Source organism: Podarcis tiliguerta, assembly GCF_965153285.1.
Source record: "Podarcis tiliguerta genome assembly, chromosome: 16".
In the NCBI taxonomy this organism is placed as follows: Eukaryota; Metazoa; Chordata; class Lepidosauria; order Squamata; family Lacertidae; genus Podarcis; species Podarcis tiliguerta.
In genome coordinates, this window is record NC_139549.1 from 14,811,094 (window position 1) to 14,828,803 (window position 17,710).

The 17,710-nt window shown below is 48.0% G+C and overlaps 1 protein-coding gene across 1 annotated transcript in view; it reads right to left on the minus strand.

Annotated features, from left to right (window-relative positions):
* Positions 1 to 13,521, minus strand: part of MUS81 (MUS81 structure-specific endonuclease subunit) — a 16,236-nt gene extending 2,715 nt beyond the window's left edge. The window contains exons 1-12 of the mRNA XM_083418863.1: positions 13,086 to 13,521; positions 12,254 to 12,401; positions 11,164 to 11,285; positions 8,752 to 8,850; positions 8,410 to 8,490; positions 6,991 to 7,079; positions 6,016 to 6,192; positions 4,985 to 5,089; positions 3,745 to 3,872; positions 1,980 to 2,092; positions 1,413 to 1,529; positions 317 to 544 (exon numbers count right to left, since the gene is read on the minus strand). Of these exons, the coding sequence (XP_083274989.1) occupies positions 317 to 544; positions 1,413 to 1,529; positions 1,980 to 2,092; positions 3,745 to 3,872; positions 4,985 to 5,089; positions 6,016 to 6,192; positions 6,991 to 7,079; positions 8,410 to 8,490; positions 8,752 to 8,850; positions 11,164 to 11,285; positions 12,254 to 12,401; positions 13,086 to 13,199 (1,521 nt within the window). The 5' untranslated portion in view covers positions 13,200 to 13,521. The remainder of the gene's footprint in view (positions 1 to 316; positions 545 to 1,412; positions 1,530 to 1,979; positions 2,093 to 3,744; positions 3,873 to 4,984; positions 5,090 to 6,015; positions 6,193 to 6,990; positions 7,080 to 8,409; positions 8,491 to 8,751; positions 8,851 to 11,163; positions 11,286 to 12,253; positions 12,402 to 13,085) is intronic.
* Between the last annotated feature and the right edge of the window lie 4,189 nt (positions 13,522 to 17,710).

The following is a 17,710-nucleotide window of genomic DNA, read 5'->3' on the forward strand; positions in this document are numbered from 1 at the left end:
CTACCTGTGTGATTCCAAACGCTTGCATTTTAAAAAATCTGACCATTAACTGAGTGGAGGTTGTTGTTTTTAACTGCCACTCAGAAAGGTATTTAAAAGCAATTAATATAACCTTAGCCGATTTAACATTGCACCCCAATCATCTGTATGCTGGAGGCTAGGCCTAGGCCTGGATAAATAAGATCCAATCACAACAATTAATCAGTAATAGGAAGTGTTCCTGAGCACATGCAGAGTGCTGCGAACACAGCGCTAAGTAACTCCCAACCAGTCTTGGCACATCTTGGGAGAAAAGAAGCAGGGCAAGAGCTTAAGTCAAATCTTTTAAAACCAAAAAATAAAAATACACAGAAGAGGAGTTACAGCAGAGAAACAAACTAAATGTGCCACTCTCCTGGGTGAGCAGCGACCCCCCTCCCACACACATTTCACCCCGCTCCAAACTCGCCTCGTACAGTCTGGTCAGCTGACGCGTCATCAGGGTCAAATACGCTGCGGATTCCCGTAGGTCCCGAGTGCGTTTAACAAAGAAGCCATCCACCACCTGGGAAAGACAACGGTTATCTTTTAAAAATAAAATAAAAATCAATTTTTATTTGTTTTCACAATCCAGTAAGATAGTATCTATAACAGAGAGAATTGAAAAGACAAGAAAGAAAGCAAAAGAGGAAAGAAGAGGGGGGGGGGGGAGAACAAAGGGATAAGAAATGTTAGAAAACTTCTGGTTTTCTATCTGCCAGTTACATTAAAGGTAAAGGTAAAGGACCCCTGACAGTTAAGTCCAGCCACAGAAGACTCTGGGGTTGCAGCGCTCATCTCGCTTTATTGGCTGAGGGAGCCGGCCTACAGCTTCCGGGTCATGTGGCCAGCATGACAAAGCGAATCAGAGCAGCTCATGGAAACGCCGTTTACCTTCCCACCGGAGCGGTACCTATTTATCTACTTGCACTTTGACTTGCACTTTCGCACTGCTAGGTTGGCAGGAGCAGGGACCGAGCAACGGGAGCTCACCCCGTCACGTGACCTTCTGATCGGCAAGCCCTAGGCTCAGTGGTTTAGATCACAGCGCCACCCACGTCCTGGCCAGTAACATTAGAAAAGGGTTATTTGAGACATTTGGTCCATCCTCTCTGTTTCTGTTAAACCATATTGGGAAGACGACGGTTATCACGGCTGCTGGAAGCTGCCAGTCCCCTTCCCAGCTGCAGGCAGCTAAAGCCTTCCCTAACCCCCCAAATATGCAACCCTGAAGCGGTTGCCATGGCAGGGGACAAGTTAGGGATGGAGGCAGGATCCAGGGTGGCTGAGTGCTGGCAGAGCCTGGGGGAAGCATGCACAGCTGCAGCCCTACCTGGGCTTGAGGTAACACAGCCAGGTAGACTGAAGTACCGACTCTCCTGGGGAGCCCCTACCTGGGTGTTGGTCATCGCTTGCTGGAGAGTCTTTTCGGGCAAGCTGAGGTGTTGTGCGGAGCCCGATTCTTCCACCAGGTAGATGGGGTGAGAAATGCCACATTGCCGCAGACGGAACTAGGAAGAAGTGAGCAGTTAGTTATGAGCTGGGGGTGCTGCAGGTGTGGGAGTGGAGAAGCCTTCAGAGCTCTCCAAGCGCATGTTCTCTCTCTCACACACACAAAACGACTGCTTTCCAGGGCTCTCGACACATGCTCAGAGGAACTCTCATCTAGTGGCAGAGAGGGAGGGAAGGGAAGCAGGGCATCTCCCTCTTGCTCTGCTGAGCAACCAGCTCCCTTGGGCTCTCCTCCTCCCTAGGTGCCACTGAGCAATGGCCCTTCCATCAGGCTGTGGAGCAGAGAAGGCAAGCAGGACTATTCCTTCAGCTGTGATGGGACAGCTACTGCCTGTGGCTCTCATCGCGGTCACTGAGCCACAACCATTGCATCAGACTGCCTGATCCCAGTCCCTTCCCTTCACGGGGCTCCAGGCGACTGCTCTCCCCACCCAGACACAGCGCAGCACCTTCTGCTCACGAAAGCGGCCATCAATGATGCTGCTGCACAGGTCTGGCATCCGTTTCCGTTCTACCACGTAGTCCAGCACCAGCTCCCGAGCGGCAGGTGGCTGTGGCTGTCCTGGAAAACGAAAGAAGGGGGAGGAGGGTGACTGTTTAAAAGAACGTTGATTTAGCCTCAACCTGGTGAACCAAGGGAGAGATACAACCAGAGCCCCCTCCCACAGCGCCAGTCAGCCAGCAACACCCACCAGAGGAATACAGGGCTCTGCAGGACTTCAGGCTCCCTACTTGAAGAATGGTGCATAGCGAATGTGGGACCCCCTGCAAGCAAGGAAGATCCTCTGCCCCCGAGCCACAGCCTTTTCCCGAAGCATTGGCTGACTTACTCAAGCTCATCTTGCTGGGGGCCGGGGGCGGGTTTGGATGATGAGATGACCCTCAGGTTCTGCGATTCAACGAAAGGCAACTTTCTAGACTTTAAAGCTTTTTCAAAATGGGTAATGCCCAGAGGCTCCAGCTTGGGCCCAAGACTAAGGGGGCCCCAGTGTCACATGACGTGTCTTGTGACGTCACATGCATGACATGCATCGTGCGCGCATTGTTGAGAGGGGGCCGAGGGCCTGGTCCAGTGCCACTCGGCACCAATGGCTGCAGCTCCTCCACTCTCATGCTCAGGAGGAGCCTGTCACAGATGCTGCACCGTGTTTGGCCAAGGAATTGGCGCCTATGCTAATGCCCATCTTAGCCTCTGGCAGTAGAAGGAAAGGGTAGGTAGGTGGAACTGTAATGATCAGAGGACTGTCACCCCCTTCCCTGCCTCTGTCCTTTCACCACCTGCCCCTTAGCTCCTGAGAGGAGATGTGGAACTGCAGAGGGAGCGCTGAGAGGCCTACATGGTCGCATGGATGGAGTTGGAAGGGGACCAGAGCAATTCCTCCCCTTCCTGCATCCTTGGTGCAGTTTTTTTATATATATAAATAATTTTTATTAATTTACAACAAAAACAAAACAATACATTGTTTTCACATTCAATTTTTCCCCCAAATCTTTCTTTAACTTCCTTCAGCTTTTCCGTAAATCTTTCGTAGTCATTATTAATTTACGCATTTCCTTTGTTTATATTGTCATTACTTGAATCTTTTTCCTCTACTCCCTTTTAACAATACCTCTCACATTTTCACAGTGCTCTTTTAAAACCCTCTAGCGTTATTTGACCCTCACTTATACTCTCCAGATATTCAACAAATTTTCTCCAGTCCTCTGTAAACTTTTGGTCTCTTAAATATCTAATCTTCCCAGTCATCTTATCCAATTCAGCATAGTCCAACAACTTCAATCTCCAGTCTTCTTGTCGGTATTTCCTGTTGTTTCTATTTCTGAGCCAGCAACACCCTTGCCGCCGTCACTGCATATTGGAAAAACTTACTATCCTTTCTCTCCTTGGTGCAGTTTTAGGTAACTGAAAAGGTGTTCAAGGTACCAGACGCTGTTTTCCTAAAGAAAGTCATCACAGGGAAGCAAGGGCACCAGGGCACAAACCTCCCTGGGTGACCCTGGGAGAGTCACTGCCTCTCAGTCTAACCCATGCGGAGGGGAGAGAACCATGTACGTCAGCTTGAGCTTCTTGGAGGAAAAAGGGAGCACATAAATGTAAAAAAATAGATAAACTGGCTATCAGTGAAGTGGCAGGTTCAGAGGGAAGGCAAAATCCTGACACGCTTTCCCAATGGACCCTCCTATCGCATGGCCCAAACCACCCGCCACACTCACCTGCTGCAGGTAAGGCTCTCTCCCTGGCCACCCAGAGGAAGTCCCCGATGTGAAGCTTCCGGATGCTGAAGGGAACATTGTGGCGCTGGAGCTCACTCACCAAATCTTGCTTCCGGGACGTGGGGCCACTAAAGGGGAAATAGCGGAGAGGGAGAGCAGCTCTTTAGAGCACATTTACACTGCCAACAACAACAGCAACAAATCAGAGAGGTGGCTATCCTGAGATGATAATCCTGGTTTTAACTGAACTCTTCCCTTTAAAAAAAATTACAGCTACATTTTATTGTTTTTATCACAAAGGCACTGCAAAAGTGACGGACGTAACACAAGCTTATCTCGTCCTAATGATAAACGTAATTTGTTATCCAAAATATGATTTCATGATCTACATAGGCAAGGAGACAGCTTCTACCGTCTTCATCTGCTCTGTCAAACGCTGGTTATTTGCTGGTTATTAAGATCCACTTTTGCAGCACCAGAAACCCTCTGATCGGAACCTATACCTTGCATGGTTTCTAGAAGCTTCCTGACAGGCCCAGCGAGCCAGATCTGTATTTCCCAACATCCCCATGGGCCAATTTTGACAGGTGGGCACGACCACACACCTGCCAATCATCAGGTGACACTAGATGATGGATAGGTGGGTGGTCCTAGCCACCTGTCTAAGTTGACCTGGGGAGGTGGAGTGGGGGCAAGAGTAGCCAAAGAAGCAGCACCAAGCAAAGAGTTCAGCCCTGGTTCCTGCAGGGGACTGAGCAGGATTTAACCCGCTGACCATCAGCTGACGGGGAGGAGATCTTGCTGCTTTGGCTGCGGGTGGCAGTTACCAGAAAGGGAACCAAAGCATGTAAGCCCATGCAGAATCAAACCCCACCCATTAGCTGTCACCACCTGCCCACCAGAGTGACGGCTGATTGACAGATTGGCGTGGCTTGGGGAAATTAGCCTCACAGGCCAGATTGGACCATTTTTGCCAGTGGGCTGGGGGATGCCCACCCCTGCTGCTAGGCAGTCAAAGCATACTCCTGTCACGCAAACTCTTGGCTGGTTCCTCTGCTGCTCTGTTTTTTACATGTCCAAATTGGAACCAAATTGGGAAAGGGGCATTTATTCTGGGTAAATGAATCCAGACATATGTGTTCTTGAGAGTGCCCCATCCCCTACATGTCAGAAACAGAGTCCCCACATCCGTGTGTGTGTGTGTGTGTGTGTGTGCTTCACTCCTGCAGCTGCCACTCACCCCGTGGTCTCAATGAAATCCACACAGAGGATAACATCAAAGTTCCCAGGGTGAAAAGAAAACTGGGGGTTTAAGAGCCCTGCCCTTGGCTCTCTGCAGCTTGACCTGGAAAACCAGCAAATTTATTTCGTTATTACATTTTAAAGTGTGTTATCTATCTATATCTATCATCTATCATCTATCTATCTATCATCTATCTATCATCTATCTATCTATCATCTATCTTTCTATCTTTCTATCTATCTATCTATCTCTCTATCTATCTATCTATCTATCATCTATCTTTCAACGTATTAATTGCTTCCTACATAAAAATTCTCTTAGCAACTTACAGAACTTTATTTGTAGAGTTTTTTTGCTGCCCTTCAGCTGAAAAGGCCCCCAAGGCAGCTCCCAAAGGTTCAAAAAGAGCTTTTTAAAAGATAACAAGTATAACAACAACAACATACGCCAATACATTACAATTAAAAATGTAACAAAAACCCATATAACAAATACAACAAAAACAACAGTAAAAAAAACCCTCTGACAGCAAAATCAACAAGTCATCCTAACGTGGGTTCACAAAATTAAAACAACAAAGCATTAAAAGTGCAATATTTAGCAGCTTACATTTTGTTCCTTCTAGCAGATGATGATACCATAAAATACAAATTATATAACCCAGCAAGATCCTATCTGGCGGAGTGTGCTGTGCGCTGCTCCAGCAGGGAGTGGATTCCATGGTCCTGATAACAGAGACAGGTCTCTGCCTTTCCCTTCCTTCCTTCCTTGTTCCTTGGATGTGCTGCCGGCAAAGTGTGCCGGAGGACAGGGCTGGCATACCACCCAAAATTTTTGGGGTATGGGGCGGTGGTGCTGATTGGGAATCAAGAGGCAGCTCATGGGCAGAATTTGAAACAAAAGCAAACATGCTTGGCCAGGACAGAGCGCAGCCTGCACACTAAGCCTCACCTGGGGCAGCTTCGCTGCCTCTGCTACTCCCCTCCCTGAGAGCAGAAAAGTAGCTGCTCAGGAAGGAGGCTACTTACCTGGGCGAGGCATCCCTGTCCGAAGATTGCTCGCTTTCATCATCTCCCTCCAAAAGCAGCAAGGGGTCTCCAGCATCAGCTGCCTCGGCTGCCAGCGAGTTGGAGTCCTTCTCCTTTGGCTCATTCAAAGCTGCCAGTTCCTGGGCTAAGGTGAGCCCTGCGTCTGTCAGAGAATATCTGCCGGAGCAGAAGAGGGTGAGTCAAAATGGCCTCCACCCGGCCTCCCCAGCCTCTCTCCCATCCGGTTGATGTTTCCAGAGTTAAAAGGCTGCTGCGCTTCAGCTTTCACTAGGCAGGTTCCCAATCCTAGGCAGGTTCATGCTAAAGATGGTGCCACCCGCTCTATACTTGACAGATCATTGGGCTGCGCAGGAGAAGGCCTCCTGAAGGTCCCCTCTGATGAGGAGGTTTGTTCCCCACAATGCAGGAATCGGGCCTTGAGTGTGGCAGCACCTCCTGCCTGGAACCCCTTCCCAATGCATATCAGACAGGTGATGTCTCTGTTATCCTTTTGGTCAGAGACAACGGCTGACAACACAGAACAAAGCAGGGCTTTCCACTGATGGGGCATGTAGGCAGCAGGGTCCCTGCCCATTTCTCTCTCTCTCTGTGTTTTTGTGTGAAAGATGCCATCCCTTCTGGGACCCAAAGATCCTCCGCTTTCGTCTTTCTCTTCTCTTAAAACTTTTGAGCACTTCATACAGTTGGATCGGAGCCTGTAAGCCAGGCATAGGCAAACTCGGCCCTTCAGATGTTTTGGGACTACAACTCCCATCATCCCTAGCTAACAGGACCAGTGGTCAGGGATGATGGGAATTGTAGTCTCAAAAACATCTGGAGGGCTGAGTTTGCCTATGCCTGCTGTAAGCAAATGTGTGGCTCATGCTAAAAGCTTGCACACCTCACTCCAATACAAGCTATGTGCTATCTATGGATTCTCCCTTACCTCCCAGGTAGCTGGTGCAACATCCTTACCTGGCTGGGATATTGGTCTTGAGGACCAACTCCTTGCGAAGCAGAGTGCTGATTGCAGACCAGGCAGTGTTCTTACTCCCAGCATCAGCCTGTTGGGGGAAGCAGAAGCAGCAACAACAATATACATAATCTCAGGAGAGAAAGGAAGGCCGGGGAAGGCCATCTCAGGGCCTGCTGCAGCAGAACTTTCCCCTTCTTCCCACCAACCCACAAGGTGGGAGGGATCCTGATGCCTTTGAAGTGCTTTGCTGATTTTTTTAAAAATGTATTCTAACATTTCTTGCAAACTGGTATCCGCATTATTGCGAGTGCAGGGTCATAAAGCAGACTAAGATATTCCGTAACCAGATTATCACTCCAACAGGGCTCCTCCAAACGGCCTGTTTATTGCGCATTCATTCCGATTTCCTTGTGTAAAACTGACATGGTGTTAAACTAGGTTCAGTCATAACTGACAACTCATTCCTACCTCTCTGCGGAGAGGTTAAATGGCAATGGTCATTCGCCCTACCATATTTTTCGCTGTATAAGACGCACTTTTCCCCTCCTAAAAAGTAAGGGGAAATGTGTGTGCATCTTATGGAGCGAATGCAGGCTGCGCAGCTATCCCTGAAGCCAGGAGAGTGAGAAGGATTGGTGTGCACTGATCCCTCTTGCTCTCCTGGCTTCAGCGATAGCCTCCCAAAGCCTCCTGAGCAGAGTGGGAGCACTCCAGCTCTGCTCAGGAAGCTTTGCGTTGCTTTTGCTGAAGCCAGGAGAGCAAGAGGGACCGATCCCTCTTGCTTTCCTGGCTTTGCTGGAAAGCTGCTACGCTGCTTTCCCTCTCTGCGCAGCGCCCCTTCAGCAAAGTGGGAGGAGAAATGGAAGGGGCTCCGAGAGCTTCTCCTGCCGCTTTGCTGAAGGGGCGCTGCGCAGAGAGGGAAAGCTGCGCAGTGCCCCTTCAGCGAAGCGGCAGGAGAAACGGAGCCCCTTCCATTCCTCCTCCCGGTTTGCTGGAGAGGTGCTGAGCAGAGAGGGAGAGAACATTTTTTTTCTTGTTCTCCTCCTCTAGAACTAGGTGCGTCTTATGGAGCGAAAAATACGGTCATTTGCTTGCAGGGTTTTATACGTCTTCCCATTAACCGTTCATCCTTCCCCCATTTTTCCATGCATTTCCTCATCACTTTTCTAACCACAAAAGGTCAGCTTTTGAATCTTAAAAGAGTGGATTGTTGTACAAGGGTGACAAAGGGTTCTAATCCATTTCAATTGCACAAACATAAAGTTCTGGGACATGCTGGAATCCCTCCTGCAAAACAGTTAAGAGTCTGGAGGTATCCAAAGATTTTCTTAATTCATCAATCAATCTATATAAGTTTCTTGCTCTAGCCAAAGTGACAACAGTACCAATAAAATAATACAGATCATACAGGAACTCACAAGAAAAAAAGATTTCTCACACAGTGGCTGAGCTGCTCTCTGTAATTCCGGCTTTGTCAGGAAACCCCGGGAGTGAGGATTCTGGAAGAAGGGTCAAAAAGGCAGGATAGATTTTACATTTCCTCCTAGGATTCCCACCTCTTAACACTGCCCCACCTTTGCTGACTTCTTAAAGAGGATTCCAAAACAAAAGCCACTCCCACAATCCTCCAATGTTCAGGTCTTCATCATGCACCTGGGGTTTCCCCACAAGCCTTCTGGGAAAGGTAGGCTCTAAGTTCTCCCCCTCCCCAAATGTTATGTTTTTGAGCTTACTGTATTCTGCATCAGCTGTTATCTTACCACACTGTCCTGGTACAGAGCCACCAAAATGGCAAAGGCTCCAGAACGGGGATCTGGGAAGTACCTCCGGCCACGCTGGCGCGATACTGGTTGCTTCTTCTGAAAGGAAAAAGGAAAACCAGGTGTGTCTTCTTCAGGGCCTCCACCAGTCTTAAGGACATAGGAACCCAAGGAAAAGCCCTGCTAGGTCAGGCCAGAAGGGGCCCATCTAGCCCAGCATCCTGTTCTCAGTAGTCATTCAGGTGCCTCAATAGGAAGGCCGCAAGCAGGACCTGAGCGCAACAGCTTAGTTGGAAGAGCCGAGGCTGAGTGGGAGGGACTTTCCTAAGTCGGGGGATGACGACGACAACTCTAGGCTTGGAGGCCAAATGTGACACTCCAGGTCTGTCTCTCTGGCTCTCAGGGCTCTCCCCAGGCCACACCCCTCCCCAGCCCAGCTGAAAGCTTTGAGGTTTTTCCCCCTGGCCAGAACGTGGCCTTGAACTCTGATAATGTTTCTTGCTTGCCTAGGTAAAAGATAGGGAGGTGTGTGGGGGGGTATAAAAACTAGCCTTCTGTACAAAAGTAAAAATTATTTGTTGCTCCGCCTACTTTCGCCTCTGGCCCCACCCACCACCAACTTGTGCCCCCTGCCAGGTGGACCAGAAAGGAACCCAGCTCTTGAAAAAGGTTCCCCATCACTAGCCCAAAGTGACTTGGTAAGCATGTGACAGAAGCAAGAGTTAAACCAGGGACTTCCTGATTCATAGCTAGTTCTCAATGCCCTTCTATGGGATAAAAGTGGAAAATCGGGGTGGGAGGTGGGGGAACTGACCCAATACTGTTCCATGTTTTCATGAGCAAACCAGGCCGGCTACCTTCCCTGACTGCTACCCTGCCAGCCACAATGCCTCTTTTCAAAATTTGATGAAAGGTCTTTTATGTTGCAAGGCCTTTGACCATTCGGGGAGGAGCAGAGCGCTTTGTAGGAGAGCATTTTGGCGGATGGGCTAAGAAGCGAAATGGATAAATGTGCTTTTGGCACCATCCACTGGGAAAGCTGCCTCCCCAGGACCTATGGAAATATGAAAGGCAGCTGTGCGTGGGCACTACATGATCCTCAGCCACACCTCTCAGAGGTGCGGCATAGCAATGTGGCAATCAAACTTTTTTTGCGGGGGGCAGGACAGCAAAGAACCAGAAGGCAGTAGCTTTTAAAGCTTGCACCATGTGGTTTAAATTGCACAACGCAAGCTGTCAAGTTACACAGGACTCCATTTCAGGCCAGTGTTCAAGCAAATGATGAATAGATGATTTTTTACTTCTTCTGGTTGACAGCAAGAATGGGTATTAATCCAACCATGAAGCTGTAGCCCAAGAGGGAGTGAGAAACTCAGGCTTGGAAGCCAAATGTGTTCCTCTGAGCCTCTCCCTAAGCGACACCCTATTTATCTATCTATTTAGAAAATTTATATACTGTACTGCTGAATTATGACAGCATCTAAGGGGTGTGCAAGAAACTCACCAATACAGTAAGTAAATCAGAATTCAGTCAAAATCCCAGCTGAAATGTCTTCAGTACGTGGTGGACATTCGGCAGAGAGGGGGCCTGCCTGATCTCAAATGGGAGGGAGGTCCTCAAAATCTGAGTCACAATGCTGAATGTACAGCTCCTGGTGGATTTGAGGTGGGCATCCAAGCCATGTAGGGGGTGGGGGAGCACTAACAGTGACTCTACTGAATACATCAATGATGAGGAAGGGATCAGGCGGTCCTTAAGGTATCCTGGACCCCCTTGTAAATTAAAACCAGAACCATGGGTGCTTTAGTTTGGCTGGAATGCGTCTTTAAACTGTAATAATGTCTCTTACTTGCCTGGTGGAGGATGGAGAAGAGTGTGGGTGTATTTACAGTATATAGAAACCACTAACTTTTGCATGGCTGAAATGCAGCCTGCTGTACAAAGGTTAGGAGTGATGCCCATTTGTCCTCCCGCTTTTGACTCTAGCCCCACCCACTTGTGCCTCTGGCTGCACCTACCACTGCTGGTTGCCAAGGAGAGAAGGCTTGAAAAGGTTCCCCAACCCTTGTTCTAGTCTATGATCTGCACCATCATTCAATGAATGTTTGGCAGCCCATTCTGATGATAATGCACATGTTGCATTCTCACCTTTAAGTGCTTGGCACAGGCATGGATGAGCAGACTTGGGTAATCTGCCAGCGCAGCAGTGGCTGGGACGATTTGTGGGAAAAGATCACAGCATCGTCACCCTACCCCAAATCCACTCAGCCCCACTCCAAGAGACGGGAAGAGGAAAAGAGGGGAAGTGGGCTGCCTCTTGAATTTAGGAGGAACTCGCCCAGGCAGAGAGAGTTGAGACATGGCCATACTAATAGTTCAACTGCTTGTAAGGGCAAGGTATTTACACAGACCTTTAAGCACTGTCCTTTGTTTTGATCTGGCTCTGTGGCACAGAGGGCAGGCTGGAGCGCTCTGCTGCCAAGCAGCTCACCATCCGCTTGATCCTTCTGAGAAGAAGCTGTGGCTTGCAGACCTGGAATTCACAGTATAAACTCTGTTTAATAGATGTTTAGTGGAGACTAATGAAATTCCACAGCTGAGACCAATGAAGGAGATTTGCTCATATGTGCACGTCTCTCTTCCCCCTGCCCCCCCCCCACAGAGGGAGAGACAGAGAGAGGGGGCAAAAGAGCAAGCAGCCATGAATGCATTAAAAGACTAAGCTTTCCAAATGCCAACGTCCTGCTTAGCTTTTGTTTGTTTAATGAAATGTTACCAGTTTTCAAGTTTACATTTCACCATAGCCATAAGGACTAGAAACCTGTGCAGCTTTAGTGATAAATGAACACCCCCAAGGCCCAACCTAGATGATGCCAATTCCCATGCTGCCCTGTTCATATCAGCCCTAAACAGCCTTAGACTGCAATCCAGTATGCAGCTACCTGGGAGTTAAGTGTGGGGCTGGCTTCTGCATAGACATGCATGGGATTGCACTGTGAGGCCTGCCTGCATCCATTGGAATTTCCCCTCATCACCTGACACCCTCCTTTTTATTCCATCCCTCTAATGTGCAGGAGTTGGCTACCCAAAGCACAACATTCACTCTGCCAGCATGTAAATGTGGAACTTCCTTCCAGGGGATACTCACCAGGCTCCTCCTTGAATATGACTTAAGTGGCAAGAGAAGACTCTACTTGTTTCAGAGGGGAGAGCCAAAACACAGTGGCAGGGTACTTTCTTTGCATACAGAAAATCTCAGAGTCAATCCCTGGCATCTTCAGGCAGGACTGTATGAAACTCTGGAGAGCTTTTGCAAACCACTGTGGGCAAGCAATACTGTGCTACATGGACAGATAGTCTGACTCAGTATAAACCAGCCTCCTATGTGTTCTATTTAAACCAGCCCTTTATTCAGTACCACAAGGACTGCAATTTTACTTTCTATTTAAGGAACAGACTCGAGCACACATTGGACCTTCACACGGCTGCCTCACCACTCACCTGTCAATACTGCGCCATTCTGGGCTTGGCAGTGTCTCTCCAGCTGCTCGTCTAGCTGGCGGCAGATGTGCTCACCAAAGTACTGGAGGATCCGAGCCTCGCGCCCGCTGCGCAAAGGGAGTGGGTATTTGCGGAGAGAGCTCAGCGCCTGAACACAAGGAAGAGGATTTATTGTTTTGATAGTAAGGAGAGGTGCACATGGTTTCCCCTGTCTCTTCACTCTGACTAACAAGGAGAGCAGTTCAGGCTGGGGCCACTCTGTGAAATTTGAACTAACCTATACATATTCTCTTTGGTCAGTTCATAGTTGCTGATACTTAGGGCTGGATCCAGACTTCAATTTCAACCCGATACTCACTTTATTTGGGAGTAAGATTTCAGTGGGGCTTATTTCTCAGTATACAGTATATGTACAGGATTGCTTTGTAAGTGATACTTAGAAGATACATATTGAAATTAGTAACTAACTTGGGTGGACTCCAAGTCAAGATCTTATCCATCATTTATGCATGTTTATCGATCCTGTTTGTTCAGCCAAAAACAGAGCTCCCATAGCAGCTTTACTCATAGGTCCCTACCCAAAGGCTTATAATTTTAAGGCATAGCACTAGAGGAAAATGTATTGGGAGAGAGGAGGAAACAAACAATTTCGGATGCAAGTTATCGTAATGACCAGCTGGGGAGAAAAGTCCAAGAACTTTAATATTATGTGTTAGCATTATATTACTACATTATAAATTGGGTACTGAGGGGAACCCAACGAGCGCGAAGAGGAATATGGGCGGAGCAAAACACCCGGGGGCGTGGCCTGCCACTAGAGGGCGTGGCTTACCCGTTCATAGGCGCGTTGGCTCCTGAGGCGCCCGCGCTCGGCAGCCTGGTCGCGCCACTCCTGGAGCCAGCGCGTAAATAAGGGGTTCGGGCCCCCCTGAGTGGGCTTCGGCATCTTCCGAAGGCGCCGGAAAGTTTCTCTTTTCTCTTTGACCCGGAACTCGACGGGGAGATGAAGCGGGGAAGGCAGAGGGGCCTGCCAGGCAGCGACTGCGCACGCGCGCTTCGCCCCCTAGAGGCCGACGGGCGGAACCGTAGACGCATGAAAAGGGAAGAGCGGCCGCTTCCGCGTTCCCGCTCTCAACCAGCCTTCTCTCCAGAGGCGAAAGTGAGAGAGGCGCCTGGGCAGGTCAAAAATGACAGCCGCTTTGCCCGCGAGTCGGTGGGGCAGGATGAGTCTCCCGTAGGCAACTGAGCGCTGGATTTGGCTCTGGGGAAGGTAAAAAGAAATACGACTCGCCTTGGCTCACAAAAGCCAACCAGACCCACCTGAGCCTCCCACCAGTAAGCATCGCAGACCTGCGAAGCCCCTCCTGCAATAGGGCATAGCTGTCAACTTTTCCCTTTTCTTGCGAGGAATCCTATTCGGAATAAGGGAGTTTCCCTTTAAAAAAGGGAAACGTTGACAGCTATGCAGTAGGGGTGTCATAGCGGGCAACACTGCAGGGTTGTTGCAAGCTACTGTACTGTTTCAGTCTCAGCCCTACCTGCATTGGGGCCAATTACTACTGGAGTGCATTTTGAAGGGCCCTTGCAAACTACTCTCTCGGCTTCAGGCAAGTCTCCATTCTGCAGCACTCAGAAGACAGTGCACCGCAAGGCTGTCGCAAGGCACTCCCAACTACAATCTCCAACCTGCACCATGGAAATAATGAGATGTACGTGCGTTTGTATTAGCTGGGCTACTTTATGAATATGTTGAAAAACTTCTTTTTTTTAAGGAAAGAGGTAGAGCAGAAGCGCCCCTCTTTGCTGTAATCTGTTTTGGGGTGTGTGGATGCACTAAGAGTTGTATCCAGTATTAGCCCTACTTGGAGTAGATGCTCTGATAATAACGAACGTGATCTCACTTCGGCCAATTTGTTACAATGGATCTACTCTGAACAGAGATTAGTTGGCAGCAACTCTAAACGCCCAGTCACAATTATGTGGATATATTAGACCAGGCTTCCTCAAACTGGGCCCTCCAGATATTTTTGGCCTAAAACTCCCATGATCCCTAGCTAGCAGGACCAGTGGTCAGGGATGATGGGAATTGTAGTCTCAAAACATCCGGAGGGCCGAGTTTGAGGAAGACGGTATTAGGCTTTCCCATGGATTACTATGAGCTGCTGCTTCTCCCCTCTTTGGACCTGGGATACATTTAAACTGCTCAATCCCTTTCTAACAGGAGAGGCTGCATGCCTTCTGCATGCAGTGCTGATGCTTTGTCACTGAGTTACAGTCCCTCCCATGAAAGGGAAGAAGCTGCAAATTATTTGTCCGTCTAGGCCAGTGGCATCTGCTTTGACTGGCAGCCGCTCCCCAGGGTTTCCACCAGAGAAGGATCTTTCTTTCCCATCACCTGCTACTTTGATTCTTATAGCTGAAGCTGCCAATTATTACTCTGCTCCTAAGTGCCTTTTCATGTTTACATAACACAGATTAAGATTGCTGCCTTATTAAGAGAACCTTAATGTGCACTGCTCCGCTTTGCAAATTTAAAAAGACATCTGTGAACCAGGAAGGGCCATTTCTCAGTGGTTTGACCACAATTTTTGCATTCAGGAGATCCCAGAGGCTCAATCCCCAGCATCTCCACGTAGGGCTGGCAGAGAGCCCTGCCTGGAGAGCTGCTGCCAGGCAATATAGTTAGATGGACCAGTGGGTCTGATTCTGTATAAGGCAGCTTCCTATGTTTCAGAATAGATTCTCTCTATATAATCTCCAAGGTGATTGTCATGGCCTCTGGCTAGCACAATAAATTGAAGGAGTGGACCTCCAAGGTGGCACATGGTTCATGAGACAGGGTTGGGGAGAGTAGATGGAGTAAGACTGAAATCATCCTTCCGCTCCTGCTGTCAGGTGTGTAGTCATCCTGTGTTCTTTGAAGATTGCTCATCAACAGGCAGGCAGAGGCACTGTATGTGCTAAAGGTGTGGTTGCACCTAATTCAATAAGAGGCAAGCCGCGTGAGCAACAGAGAGGTGCTGTGAAGTCAGCTGCCTGCAATTTGTCATAGCTCTAACACACCCTGCATGTCTGCTTTCAGCTTCCGAAGGGTCTTCTGCATTTGGATGTTTTGTATAAGATTTTTTTTTTGTGGTACTTGGTTCTTTCACTTACATGCAAATTTATTGAATTAAATTCGAATGTGGAATCATGATTTATAATTTGGTACAGTATTTGGTTTTGAATGCGGAAATTGTATTATGTTTCTTACACAGTGGGACCTCAGTTTTCGAATGTTTCTATTGACGAATGTTTCGGTTTATGAACGCTGTAAACCTGGAAGTAAATGCTTCGGTTTTCGAACACACCTCGGAAGTCGAACATGCCACGCAGCTTCTGATGAGTGCAAGATCCTGAGGCCTAGCTGTTGGCACTCGTGAACCACAGAGGTGATATTTGGGCTTATTTGGTGACTGTATGCAATCAATCTGTGCTCATCTCATCTCATCTCATCTCAGGAGCTCTCTTGCAACCAGTTTGTTTTTGTGACTGTGGAACCCAGTGCATAAATCTGTATTCATCTCATCTCATCTCATCTCAGGAGCCCTCTGCCAATCACCCCGTGCTGTGAGAAATGGATAAAAGCTGCAAAGCCAAGAGAATCCTTAACAGAATAACAATAGAGGTGAAGAAGGAAATTATTTCCAAACATGAAAGTGGTGTCCGTGTACGTGATCTGGCAAAGCAGTTTGGTATTGCCAAATCTACAGTTTCTAGCATCTTAAAAAATAAAGAAGCCATTAAAGGAGCCAATGTTGCAAGAGGTGTTAAAACACTTACAAGACAAAGAACACAGACAATTGAAGAAGTGGAAAAATTGCTTTTCATATGGATAAATGAAAAACAGTTGGCGGGTGACCACATTTCTGAGAGCATGATTTGTAAAAAAGCTTTACATTTGCATGCTGACCTCATCAAAAGCACCCCTGGAACAAGTGCTGAGAGTGATATTTTCAAGGCAAGCAGAGGGTGGTTTGATAATTTTAAGAGGAGAAGTGGCATCCACAGTGTGGTGAGACTCGGTGAAGCTGCCAGTGCCATCAAAGAAGAGGCCAACCGATTTGTTTTGGCATTTAAAGATTATGTAGAGGCCGATGGTTTCCTTCCCCAACAAGTTTTCAACTGTGATGAGACAGGCCTCTTTTGGAAGAAAATGCCAAAGAATACCTACCTAACAAAGGAGGAGAAATCATTGCCAGGACACAAGCCCATGAAAGACAGGCTAACCCTTTTATTATGTGGGAATGCAAGTGGAGATTTTAAGGTGAAGCCTTTGCTAGTCTACCATTCTGAGAACCCCTGGGTATTTAAGAAAAACAATGTCATAAAAAGCAAATTGCCTGTGATGTGGAGGGCAAACAGCAAAGCTTGGGTAACCAGGCAATTTTTTATTGAGTGGGTTCATGAAGTGTTTGGGCCAAGTGTAAAAGAATACCTCCAGTACAAAAATCTTCCAATGAAGTGCCTGCTTATTATGGATAATGCTCCAGCTCACCCTCCAGGGTTGGAGGAAGAGTTGGTGGAAGAGTTCAGTTTTATCAATGTAATGTTTTTGGCCCCCAACACAACTTCTCTCATCCAGCCCATGGTCCAGCAGGTCATACCTAATTTTAAGAAGCTTTACACCAGAGCACTGTTCCAAAAGTGCTTTGAGGTTACCTCAGACACAGAGCTAACCCTCAGAGAGTTCTGGAAGAATAATTTCAATATCCTACATTGCTTACATCTTATAGACAAAGCATGGAGGGATGTGTCTCACAGAACAATGAAGTCAGCATGGAAGACATTGTGGCCAGAAGCTGCCCCTGAATGTGTATTTGAGGATGTTGAAGAGGATGCTTCTATTGTTGAGGAGATTGTGTCTCTGGGAAAGTCCATGGGCTTGGAAGTGAGTAGTGATGATGTTGAGGAGTTAGTGGAGGACCACAAGACGGAACTCACCACAGAAGAACTTCAGAACATTCTGAAGGAGCAGCAACAGGCGGCAACTGAGGAATTGTCTTCGGGGGAGGAGGAGGAGGAGAGAAGAGACAGTGTTCCTACTGCACTGATCAAAGAAATGTGTGCAAAATGGGTTGAAGTGCAAAGTTTTGTTGAAAAATATCACCCTGATAAAGCTGCTGTAAGTCGTGCCACTAACACTTTCAACGATAATGCTATGTCTCACTTTAGACAAATTTTAAAACACCGGGAAAATCCTTTTTGTTCAGATTTGTAAACTGCTAAGGGGGTTTATGTTGAAATATGAAGTGGTACATAAATTAATTAACTCCTCCTTGTGAAACTTGAAAGCCTCATTATCACCTCACTTGCCAAAACAAGGAGCATCTGCCAGTCACCCTGGTGCTCCAGCAGATGACACCATTGCTCCAGCTCTGAAAGAAGTCCCAGAGCTGGGTTCCCCGTGGTCCACCT